The 13,514-nt window shown below is 34.7% G+C and overlaps 1 protein-coding gene across 1 annotated transcript in view; it reads right to left on the reverse strand.

The window, feature by feature from the left end:
• LOC144958553 (dynein axonemal heavy chain 7-like) overlaps positions 1-13,514 on the reverse strand; it is a 105,071-nt gene that overhangs the window by 60,944 nt on the left and 30,613 nt on the right. Inside the window, 12 exon segments of the mRNA XM_078890603.1 lie at positions 1,274-1,471; positions 2,513-2,638; positions 3,075-3,170; positions 3,786-3,917; positions 4,473-4,652; positions 5,268-5,450; positions 5,769-5,918; positions 9,582-9,695; positions 10,338-10,571; positions 11,292-11,504; positions 12,133-12,260; positions 13,233-13,335. Coding sequence (XP_078746729.1) covers positions 1,274-1,471; positions 2,513-2,638; positions 3,075-3,170; positions 3,786-3,917; positions 4,473-4,652; positions 5,268-5,450; positions 5,769-5,918; positions 9,582-9,695; positions 10,338-10,571; positions 11,292-11,504; positions 12,133-12,260; positions 13,233-13,335 — 1,857 coding nt within the window.

The following is a 13,514-nucleotide window of genomic DNA, read 5'->3' on the forward strand; positions in this document are numbered from 1 at the left end:
TGAGACAAAACCTGAGCATTTATATAGCGCAATATCCACTAAATGTGCCCAAAGAGCTATACAGGAGTTCCCTAGCCAATAGCAATATTTAACATGTAGGACGAGACATGACGCCTGTTAGGTGATATTATTTTTTTTTCCGACAGAGACAACACTGTTAACTGCCATTTTACACCTGAGTGGTGATAGAATATGAGTAAAGAGCCTTTTCCGAGGACTCAACTGTGTGCTGCCAAGATCGATACTCGAACACGAAGACCTACCAGTCCAAAGACGAGATAGTCACTCAACTACATGATCAAAGTAATTAGTGATTTGAATTTCAGCTTTTCACTCTTCAATAAACTATATTTATTCTCCTCATTAATACAAATAGTCAAAATAAACAAATCGAATATTTTCAGCAATAAATTAATTTTTTAGCACCTAAATTCCTCCTCCCCCCTCCCCCTGCCCCTCTCATTCTCGTAACATAATAGAGGGAATAAAATTGACATCACTCAGCTCTTTGTTACCGTTTTTAGACAGCCATTTTTGGTGATTACTTCTCACTAAATTCTATCACCCAGACTATATACGTTCAAGGCTACACATAGTTTTGTTGTGTTGGTACAGCTGGCAGATGTTGTGAGTATTTTACCTAACATAGCATTAATACCATTTTAGAGTAACGAGATGGCGCTGATAGGATCTAAACGTGTCACAAGCACTGTAAAACCCATAAAAGCAAAAACAAAAAATTACAAAAATGAGTCACATCATGTCTTTGTCAGATAAAGATCTGAACAAGTGTGTATGAAATAGTGCGGGACAAAGGAATAAAGAAAAATACAAGAAAAAATCATCCCACAAAATCAGTCTTCCTCAGCTGGTTAAGTGAAAATCTTCAGTCGAGGAAGGCTTGAATTTTTGGGATGTTTTAATTTTTTCTTGTATTTTTCCTTCTTGCTTTGTCTGGCACCATTTCATACACACTTGTTCTGATCTTTATCAAACACTAGTGCCTGCTCCCTAATTTTTCAATTTCTTATCTTTGTAGCTTACTGTGATGAGAGAAGATAGATTGAAATGGTTCAGACATGTAAAGAGACGAGAGAGGGAGTACGTGGGAAGAAAAGTATTGGACTTACAATAAGCGGCCCAAAGACTAGATGGTGGGATAAGGTAAAGGATGATATGAAGATGATGCTCTGAACTGAGATGCATGGAGATGTGGCATTCATTATGGAAACCCTGAAAAATGCGGGATAAGCTGAAAGAAGAAGTTGCTTACTGTGATATAACAACTCTTTCCTGTCCCGGTGGGTCCGACAAACAGGCAGGGCTTGTTGTGTTGAATCAGCATATCCATGAGAACTGTGTAACGCACTGTGTCGTTGGTTGCGACAATAATCTCATTGAAAGTGGCTTCCTTGGAGATGGGTGGAGCATCTTTCATGTCCTCTGACCAAGGAACCCATTTACCAGATCCCTAACAACAAGAAATCATAATTAATGAAACACGAGGATTAAATTCATTTTTATCATTTTCAAATGAATGCATAATTCATATCCTATCATATCGTTTAAGTGCTAATAAGCTTTAAAACCTTTAAATGCTCTGTGAAACTTTCATGCATAGATACAACTTTTCAAAGTTATAAAGAAATTTTTTTTTTTTTTTTCTAAAATCCAGTGGAGATTTTTTTTCAACATTCCTCATCAAAAATGCAACGTGGTAAAAGAGAAAACCTTGTTTAAAAAAGTAAATATATATATATATATATATTATTTTAATGACCGTTTCAGGTAGATAACCATGTTTTAGAACAAACAACAACAACAACAACAACAACAACAACAACAACAACAAAATATACAGAACACTTAATTTTGGCATGAAAAGATTAGCGTGTGCTTCTGCAGGGTTTAATTTAATTCTGATCTCAAAAAATAACTTTTGTGTTGAACTAAAGGTGCCTCAGAGTTTAACGAATTGGTCTTCCATGATGCTCAGATGACTGAAGCCAAGCCTTTATCATTGTTACCGTTACTGTTATCTTCGAGAAAACAGTAAGATAACATCTCAGGTACGAGTAAAATTGAGTCCCAGATATCAAAAAATATTTAAGAAATATGCATCTCTGAAGAAATTAGAGTTCTGCACTTTGCCTTTAGGATGGGAATGGTTAATGAGGTTTGATGGGTGATTGGTAAATTAAATTATGACAAATATACACCTCTTTGACGAATATATAGGTGTACACTTTGCCTTTGGGACAGAATGGGTTAACATAAGGTTTCATGGGTTATTTGATAAGACAATATATAATAAATACACACCTCTTTGACGAATTTGTAGTCGGAATTTGGTAGGGAGTGGGTTAATGCATGGTTTCATAAGTAATTTTGATGGGATAAAATAAAACATATACACCTCTTTGACGAATTTGTAGTCAGCCTTTGGGAAGGAGTGGGTTAATGCATGGTTTCATAAGCGATTTAGATAGGATAAAATAAAACTTATACACACCTCTTTGACGAACTTGTAGTCGTACACTTTGCCTTTGGGAGGGAAAGGGTTAACGTATGGCTTCATGGGCGGTTCAATCAGGTCAACCAGACCTAGTTCCCGTCTTGTGTCATCTTGCATTCCACCCTGATGGAAAAACAATGGATAAAGTGATTACTTGTTACCCTTTGGATAGAATGCTAATCAAATAAAAAGTACAGACTCATCTATCCAATAAAAGGTGGATGAACAAAGAATTTATAGAAAACAAAAAAAACAAAAACAAAAACAAAACAAAAACAAGAATAAAAATAAAGCAGACAAAGAAACGAAACAAAACAATTATTAAAAGACCCTTGACCCCAGAATAGAGAGGGACAATGGATAGTAACACACTGTATGGTCACCTGGAACAACTACAAAAGATGTCTAACTTCTAAATCATGGAACAAAATAAGGGATAGAGCTCAGCTGCTTCTGGTAAGGATAAGTAAGTAAGTACTTGAAAGGAATAGGAATGCAAAGTTGCAATATATCTTAGACATACAATGACAAACAGAACAAGACCCCATGTTTAACTCACAGAGCTGAGTTCCCGAATAAGCTTGTCGAAACGTTTCCTTCCCTTCTCATCACTACTTGCACCAACGGACCAAGTAATGGCAAAGAAGAAAATACTCTGGAATGAAAAACAAAGATGGGATTTGACAATCATAGAGAAATCATTCAATTGAAAATGGCTAATGAAGAAAATTAATATTATATATTGATGATAATGATGATACTACAACTACTACTTCTACTACTACTACCAATACTACAACTACTACAACTACTACTACTACTATTACTACTACTACTACTACTACTACTACTATACATACTACTACCACTACTATACTACTATATATACTACTACTACTACTACTACACTAACTACTCACTACTACTACTACTACTACTACTACTACTACTACTACTATACTACCTATACTACTACTACTACTATACTACTACTACACATTTCAATTCATCACGATCACCAACTATTAGTGATAATTTGTTGTGGTCTCCTTGACGTCATGAAAATACTCTAAAACTAACACAAAATTCTATCCATTACAACAGCCAGTGGTGGTTGTAAGATAAAGACATGAAAAAGTGTGTCTAAAACAATGCCGGGCAAAGCACAACTGTTCAGACTTTTATCTTACACCAGTGCCTGCTCCCTGAGTTGGCACTCAGATATTGGCTGTGAGACCCGATAAGAAGTACAACTAAGTCCATATCCTACCTCGAGCCAAGTGATTATTTCTCGTTCCTCCAGCTGTGCAATTCTGGCCTCATCATGGAATTCGTCCAGTTGACAGTCAATCAAGGACATGAGGCCGTGGACAAGGTTGGAGTCTGTGGTGGGGGACAGCTCCTGTCATAATCATAATAAAAATTACATGTTAGTTAAAGAGATATTTTATTGTTTTTATTATTGGCTGAAGAAGGGTTTTGAGCCCAAAACACTCTGTATCTGTTTGTTTTTTTTTTCTTTTTTAAAGCTGATATAAAAAAAAATTGAGCTATTATATATTGAATTATCAACTAACGTGCTCAAAGTGCTTTACAAGGGGTCCCTAGCCAACAGCAACACTTAACACGTAGGACAAGACAAGACACCTACAAGTCTCGTCCGACGTGTTAAGTGTTTCTATTGGCTTGGGACCTATTGTATAGTGTTTTGAGCACATTTAGTTGACATTGCTCTATGTAAATACTTTTTTTCCCCACATATAGATAGTATGCGCTTGACTAAGAAGCTCATAACATTGCCATCCGGAGTAAGAAAACTGTGTGTATCCATGAACGTTTTATAGTCAGGTTAATACAGTTCAGTGAGCATTACTCATAAACACGGATGGCAAAAAATACAATAACAAAGACCTGAGTGACGTCATCTTCGAACTGTCTATAGTATTGTAGTACATACCTTGACACCAGCCCTGTGTACGAGCTGCAAGCTGGCGTCCACGAATCGTTCAAACATGTCGTTGATGACACTCTTGTGGATTTCAGTCAGGGTCGAGGGCAATTTGTTGAGCCATGATTTGACCAGAGGGCGCCACCCGAGAGTCTGGGGCTCCATGTAGATCATACCACAACGAGACACCTAAGAGATTTTTAACAATTGGAATTTAAACAAATAATGATAATAATACTAACAACAACAACAACAACAATAATAATAATAATAATAATAATAATAATAATAATAATAATAATAATAATAATAATAATAATAATAATAAACAGCATTTGTATATCACATCATCTGTCTGAAAATTTGCGATTAAAAAAGCAAACCCTATATTTTCATCTACAGTCATCTACAGAATCTTTTCTTGCACTCTCTAACAATCTAAATGCTGAATCTTAAATGGTATGAAATATCATAAAATTTTCACTTTTCTGCCAAACTAAAACTCTGGCAACGCGCTCCCCCCCCCCCCCCCCCCCCCAAAAAAAAAAATAATAATAAAAAAAATAAAAAAATAATAAAAAGAAAACAAAGAAAAACAAAACAAAACAAACAAACCAAAAAAAAAAAAGACAAAAACAAAACCAAGACAAAACCAAACAAAACTAAATCCAACAAAAAACAAAAGGAAGAACACAGAACACACCAAAAAACAAAACTCAAAAAAAACCAACAAACCATACAAAATAAGCCAAAAAATAAATCCCCAAAAACAAACAAAAATAAACATAACATCAAAAAGCTCACAGTGGCAGGGGAGGCTACTTCCAAATCCATGGGTTCAAACATGAGGTTGGTTGTCGGGGCAAGCTGGATAATCTCACCACTCATCAGACACAGTTTTTTGTTGTCGTCAAGCACTGTGTTCATGTTTTCGATCCAGATGGCGTCGACAGGGCCGTCAAAGATCAACCACTTCCGGTCCTCAGACTGTTTGGAGACAAAATATAGAAATGACATAAAAATTCCTCCTTTTAAAAAAAATGGGAAAATAACCTTTTTTGTTTAATCTGAATACCATTGACTTTTCAAACATTCAGTCTCTATTTGACATACTTTGTCTATGAGAAAAAATTTGATATGAACTAAATCTGTCATTTAATTTTTAAAAGTTGAGTAAAGGTCAAAGGTCAAAACTTTGAGCATTTTTTTCAAAATTCAATCTTTTTTTTTTATTTAGTTATTTTCTTTTAATTAAAAGATTGAGATAGGGGGTCCAAAATTGAGCCCAGTAAAATCAGCACTGACCGTAGAGGTAGCAAAAGATCTGTATGAGACAGCAAGGACACCGTCTGACCACTCATGTGATACGGGATCAAACTGACCATACAACTGACCCATGGTGATGGCTTTGGGGTTGATGACCGTGATCTGGACTTTGTTCTCGTTCATCAGCTCCTGTTGATGTGTAAAATTTATGATGGGAAATGATATTAGCAATATTCAAAGTTTAGTCTGGGCAGTTTGCCAATTCAGAACACAAATTAATCAAAACCAGAATACTCATACAACTGTAAACAAACAAAAATCAAATAAATGATTTATTACTACTGTGGGTGATGATGATGATGATGATGATGATGATGATGATGATGGCAATGACGAAGATGAAGATGACAATGACACTGATAATAATGACGAATTGTATGATTAGTATTATAGGGATAGAAATAAAATAATTTAAGAATTGTACACAAGCATAAACAATAAAAATAACATGCAAATGGATAGCGGGGATTAGCATAATCAATTGTTTTTTTTTTGATTAGTGCATGATACAAATGTTACAATGAGAAATTGCCTGACGTTAATATTCTATCAAACAATCTAAGTGTAAAAGGTGGATGGATGCTCAGAAGATAAAATGTTATACAGAGGATTCAAGTACAAGTCATTACAATTTTTTTATGTAAATGTGACCCAGCATCTCTAAATGGTGTAATGTCAGGATGAATCGTAACCCCAAAAACTGAATTTAGAAATAAAATAATGAAAATTACGAACTTCAAATTGTTTTGCAATGCAAAAAATAGCATTTATTCTCTACTATAATGATGATTAACGAACCCCAAATTTCAGGTTTATGGCTATAAATAGAATTTCCAGTACCTTGGTCATCCCGACATAATACCATTTTGAGATGATATGGTGGGAGTAATGAAAAATATGCACAGACAATTTCACAAATAAAATGTGATACATTTAATGGGGATAGATAAACACATTATTGCAAATAAACAAACTATCCTGTTGTTGTAGAAGTAAAAAATGTAGTTGCCAATTTTATAATAGAGAAGTTCATATCAAATGTAAGATGTAAAAATAAATAATATTAAAAAAACACATATAAAAAAAAAAGGAAGAAAGAAAGAAAACTCCAATATGGAAAAGCGCCAACTCATTTCAGTGAAGACTAACTACTTGACACAAACTATAGAAACCGGGATAAACTCTGGTCCCCTGGGTTTAATGGCTCTGAAGGACAACTCATATCAGCTATTACAGACAGTTGTAGAAGATAGAGTAACAATAACTCTGTGAAACAATTTGAAGAAGTTCAACAGTTTTGATACAGTCAAAGTCTTGATTGACGAAAATGGCAACGATGAATAAAACCTCAATGAGAATAAAAATAGAATAATAAATATGAACATTTATATGGTGTAAATCCACGGATTTACCATGCTTTATGCACTTCACATTGTTTCATTTATTCCCCCATCAGGTTATAATATGGGACTTTATCCATTTCATTCAGTACCAGTCATCTGCCAAGCGTCCTTCTTGTACTAGGACTCTTACAATACCCGTCAATCATTATAGTCAGGTACTCATTCACACCTGAGTTGAGTTCTGTAATGTGTTTTAATTGTTTTATCCGATGACACAACATCGGGACCAGAATGTTCAATGATAACTGTTACCAATTCATCTAATGACCACACTTGATATCGCTTGATTTTTGTGACAAGAACAGTGACATTGAGCCATCAAGCCATACATTCAATCTTAAGAGAAACAAAAACTTTAAACAATGAACTTTTTCGTTGTGAGAAAGAAAAAAATTGAGCAAATCATTTTGGTGATACAATTGCGAATAATGAATCAATCATAATGAAGAAAAAGAAAAGAAAGAAAAAGTCTAGATTGAGAGGACATCAAAAGCATGTGATAGGCTGATGCATGAGACAAAAGGTGCATTAACAATTATTTTTTTACACTCTGCGCTTCTAATTTGGACTTGTTTCTAATAAAACATGTCGACAAGTATCAATGATGGGAGTGACACATAACTACATAAGCTTGTCAGATATCACAGATTACTACAGATAATAATAATAAAATGAATGGACGTTTTAAAAAAAAACAAAACAATATTAGTAGTAGTAATAATAATAATAATAATAATAATAGTAATAATATAATAATAATAATAATAATAATAATAATATAATAATAATAATAATAATAATAATAATAATATAATAATAATAATAATAAATAATAATAATAATAATAATATAATCATAATAATAATCATAATAATAATAATAATAATAATCATAATAATAACAATAAAAGATGATACTTGACAGCGTATTTTCAAAATTATTCAATTCTAAATGCAAGGTAAACAAACTATGTCACACTGAAAATGGACTGCGTCCTGAAAAGCAGTTCCTACAAATACACCAAAAAAAAAGCCCCTAAAAAAAACAAACAAAAACAATTGTAAAAAGTCACACAATATCAATGTCGGGAGAGCACACATCATTGAGCTGTGAACATCAGATCAGCGCATGTGTAACCTTTGACCCCAACTTACAGGCTTTAACACGAGGTTTTTCTCAATCCATAAGATAAAGGTTTAAAACAAAACATAAAAATTAAAAATGTTTGAAAATGGATGGAATGATATCATAATATCAGAAAAATATTGCTTGAATCCTGGAGATGTCGAAAAACCAATGAAATAGTAGAAGAAAACCACCAATCTAAGTCACAAAGACAAATATTTAGACGTTTCGTGAACAAACAAGGAGACAAGGGAGTAACATCACCGCTAGTCCCGTGATTGCAACCCTAAAGGGACACAAAAGATTGGGCATCTGCAACAGACATGGAGGTGCTCACTGTCAGACCTCACTTGGGAGGCTACCAAGAAGATGTCTAAGGACGGAAGCAGATGGCGGAGACTCGTAGAGGTCTATGCTCCTAAAGGAGCGAAGAGGATTAAGTCCAGAGGTTAACAACACTTCAGAGAGACAGGCACAATTAACATATCAAACATAACATAATAATAATATAATAGGCAACAGAGCCTTTCTCCAAGAAACACAAAGCAAAAGAACTATCTGCCAGATGAAATAGTGACAGTACCAAGTCATGAAAAATTACAGACCGTTCTGAGCACATGCAGCATGGTACAGGCATTTGTTGCCCGCATGATGATGTTGGAAATAAAAAGAAGATAAAGAAGGAGAAGGAGAAGAAGAAGAAGAAGAAGAAGAAGAAGAAGAAGAAGAAGAAGAAGAAGAAGAAGAAGAAGAAGAAGAAGAAGAAGAAGAAGAAGAAGAAGATGAAGAAGAAGAAGAAGAAAGAAGAAAAGGAAGAACACCATGCTCCCATCTCACAATCGTCTAACGTGTCAGATTCATTGTCTATTTCAGAAAACACAAAAGGTTTATCATTTGTCTCAGTGAATTAAATTGTTGATTCTCTTCAACTTTTCATGTTTTGTTATGTCAGTAAGATTAGCAATACAAAAGGAAATAATTATTTATCAACAAGTGATGCATGCAGTTGGTTAGAAAAATGGTTAGATGAATTGATAAAAATTTCACTTAAATATTGGGATATTAATTTTTTTGTTTTTAGTTTTAGAAATAGATAGAAAAAAATCTGAGTCAAAAATAGAAGTTAAAAAAATTATAAAAATCAAATATAAAAAAAGGAATGATATGAGAGAGAGAGAGAGAGAGAGAGAGAGAGAGAGAGAGAGAGAGAGAGAGAGAGAGAGAGAGAGAGAGAGAGAGAGAGAGGCGGAGAGCAGTGTATCACCTTTTCCTTGAGTGTTCCAAGAGCGAGAGCCAATGTCCTGTAAGCGCTGGTTTTCCCTCCAAAAGGTTCTCCCACTATCATGAATCCGTGTCTGACAATCATCATCTCGTAGATCTGGGGACAGAATGAATGAAATTAAAAATAACATCATCATCATCATCGTAGTCATCATCATCGCCATCATCATCATCATCATCGTCATTGTCAACATCATCATCATCGTCGTCATCATCATCATAAACATCATTATCATCACCAACCTCAAAATCATCATTATTTATAAAGAGCTTACCAATATAATATTTGATTTTGATGAATAATGTAACATGACATTGGATATTATTGTATTTTGTTTATCAATTATTTGAAACTCTTGAATGTACAAAGTTGGACATGCCAAATGAATGTAAATAGAGTTGATTAAACTACGAATATTGAATATGACACTTATTTATGTATGAGATATCGAATTCTCAATATTATCAATTAATTGACATTGAATACTGTTTATATAATTTATAAATTGTATCTATGCATAAAAGTTACATAGAGCATTGAAAGGTTTTTAGAACCTATTATCTCTTAAACGATACGATACGATATGCTGTCAACGGCTAGGTACTTATTTTACACCTGAGTACGATGAGAGAATGTGAGTTAAGAGCCTTTTCCAAGGACACTACTATATACCCTAGACCTTTGGATCCAAATGCGAATGTCATACCACAAGACCACATAGCCAATATATCGTTTTACCTGCTGGATCTTCTCCAAGAAGAAATCCGTACACTGGAGGTTCTCCCGCTCACAGTTCTCCTTGATGGCCATGTTAAGCTCCACGTAGTCTGGTTCTGGCAGTTTGACTCCTGGGAACAGATCGGAGGTGATGCCGTGGAACAGAGGCAGATCGTGGTTCAAGAATTTGGGAAGGTTGACGTCGATGATGGACCGCAGCATGAGGATATTCTCATCCTCTTCTGGGTATTTCAGCTGTGGATGGAAATATCAGATATTATGACCTTATTTTCCTTTTATTTTTCTTTTGGATATGTCCATCAGCATGGCTATTAATCTAAGTTTGACAGTTTAAATGAAGACGATGAAGAAGAAGAAGAAGAAGAGGAAGAAGAAAAAAAGAAAAAGAAGAAGAAGAAGAAGAAGAAGAAGAAGAAGAAGAAGAAGAAGAAGAAGAAGAAGAAGAAGAAGAAGAAGAAGAAGAAAAAGAAGAAGAAGAAGAAGAAGAAGAAGAAGAAGAAGAATGCAATGTTATAGAACGACATAAATTTTGATTGATATATAAATATCTTAATTTATATACCTACAAAGTGTAGGGAAGGAAGGGGTTGGACTTCAGTATAAGTTTTTCAAAATATAATTCTACTGCAAATGACGCTTGCATAGTTAGAATTGGACGTACTTGAGATACTTTTCATTCAACCTCTACACAAATAAACCAGAATTTATCCTGGTTTCTACAGCGTGAAACTGTTAACAGCAGTTTATAGCAAAATACTGTCCACCAAATCTAATAGACCTAGCTACCCAATCTCTTCTCACTTTTTGGTGGACAGGGGGTCAGATAAAAAGCTCGACTGCACCAGGGATTGATCACAGTCTCTATTGTGTGTGAAGCCAGTGCTCTACCAACTGAGCTATCGAGACCCCCAATAAATACTAAAAACAATAAAAACAAATAAATAAAGTCCAAACCTTCAAGTTGGCAGCAGCTGTCAACACAGACTTGACAGCTCTCATTCCGTAATCGTAATGGTGCTGGGACGACAGCTGTTCAGAGCAGAGTTTGTAGACAGCCACAATTTTGACTGACAGAGGTCTGGCGTTGACGAAACCACAAGAGTACAGGGAAATCTCTGCAATGAGGGCGTAATCTGGCACCATCATAGCAACTGTACGGAACAAAGCCTGATAAAAAAAAAAGAGATAGAACATTTTTTATAATATTTTCATTTTAATCATTCACATTATATTTATATTGTCATTTCCATAATTATCGTTATAATTTAATCGCAATATTCAGAAACATCATTATAAAGTTTAAGTTTCAGTTTCTATTCTCTTTTCATGATATATTTGTTTTTCATCACTATTTATATATTCCTGTATTTATATTGAGTGCCTGCACACCACCCATTACTGTGTATCAATTTGATAATGTCACTGTTTATAAAAAATTCCACCACCTTATAATTTTTGTTTAAGTTTTCCTCAAACGACAAAACAATAATCTGACACTTGCTGATGAGCCAGGAACCAAGGACCTTCCGATACAAAGGCAAATGTCATCAAACAAAACCCCGGGCTGAAGCATTGTGATCGATCTGGTTTTTTTTTAGTAATGTATTTATGTGTTCATTGTTTTTTTTTTTGTTGGCTGAAGAAGTGTTTTGAGCCAAAAACGTTCTGTTTCGTATTTTGTTCTGTTTTGAAGGTGTTCTATTAATTTTTGTTTATAACGTTTTTTTCTCTCCAGCTTTATTGACTCATTTAAAAGCATCGCTAGCTTCAGTTCTATTCTATAATTCTCCTTCACCTTGAGGTTATCAGGCAACTCAGATCGTCCAGCATAACCAGGGTTCATTGTGATGAAGACAGAGCAGGTTGGGTCCAGTTTCAGCTCTGTGCCTTCAAACAGGAGAGTTTCAGATCCAGACAGGATACCTGGGGATAGAAAAAAATAAATACATAGAACATAATAAACTAATGTCCCATCCAAATGGTAGCAAACAATTGCTATAGTCCAGTTCACGCTATCAAAACCAGGATAAACTCCGGCTCCATAGGCCTAATGGCTCTGAAAGACTACCACTACAACTATGACTACATCGTAACAAAGTGGGAAGGGGAGGTCTTGATAGCCTAGTTGATAGAGCACTCGCTTTACACAGAAAGGGACTGAGATCTTTTTTTTTTATATATACATCCTATTTCCATTGTATTTTTATCTTATGTGTAAATTATAACACGTCTGTACAAAAAATTTCCTTTTTGGGATGCAATAAGTATTATTATTATTATTATTATTATTATTATTATCAATCCCAGGTTTAGGCGAGATGTTTTTCTGACCTCCCAGTCCACCTAGCAGTGATTCGGTAGCTATGTCTGTTAGATCTGATGGAAAGTATTTTACTCCACTTACCAGTAACATGACTTGTAGGCGGCTATGAAAGAATTCTTAAGGCACAAGAAGACTTCCAAAACTGGGTTCATGAAATAAACTTGGAGGTGTAGCCATACGCTACTACTACTACTACTACTACTACTACTACTACTACTACTACTACTACTACACTACTACTACTACTACTACTACTACTATTATTACTACTACTACTACTACTACTACTACTACTACTACTACTACTACTACTACTACAACTACTACCACTACTACTACTACCACTACTACTACTACTACTAGTACTACCACTACTACTACTACCAACACCACTACTACTACTACTACTACTACTACTACTACTACTACTACTACTACTACTACCACTACCACTACCACTACTACTACTACCACTACTACCACTACTACTACTACTACTACTACTACTACTACTACTAATACTACTACTACTACTACAATATTGTCTACAACTTAAAACTATATTTGCTCACCTCTTTGGATGGTGAGAATCTGTTGAGCCACCACAGACAATACCTCAAGGTCAATACGATTGAACTCGTCAAAGCAGGACCAGGCACCACAGGAGGCCAAACCCTGTGCAGGGGAAAATATAAAAAATATATTGTGTAATATCAATAATATGTGACCCATCGTCCCAAATTGGTATTATGTCGGAACGAATCATATGCTTAAAAGTCGGATTTAATGTTAAACTGATCAAAAATATAAGCTGTTGGCATTCGCATCGTAAAATATGGTATCCATTCTCCTCA

Source organism: Berghia stephanieae, chromosome 13, assembly GCF_034508935.2.
Source record: "Berghia stephanieae isolate SIO BIC M18660-M18661 chromosome 13, UCSD_Bste_1.3, whole genome shotgun sequence".
NCBI classification, from domain to species: domain Eukaryota; kingdom Metazoa; phylum Mollusca; class Gastropoda; order Nudibranchia; family Aeolidiidae; genus Berghia; species Berghia stephanieae.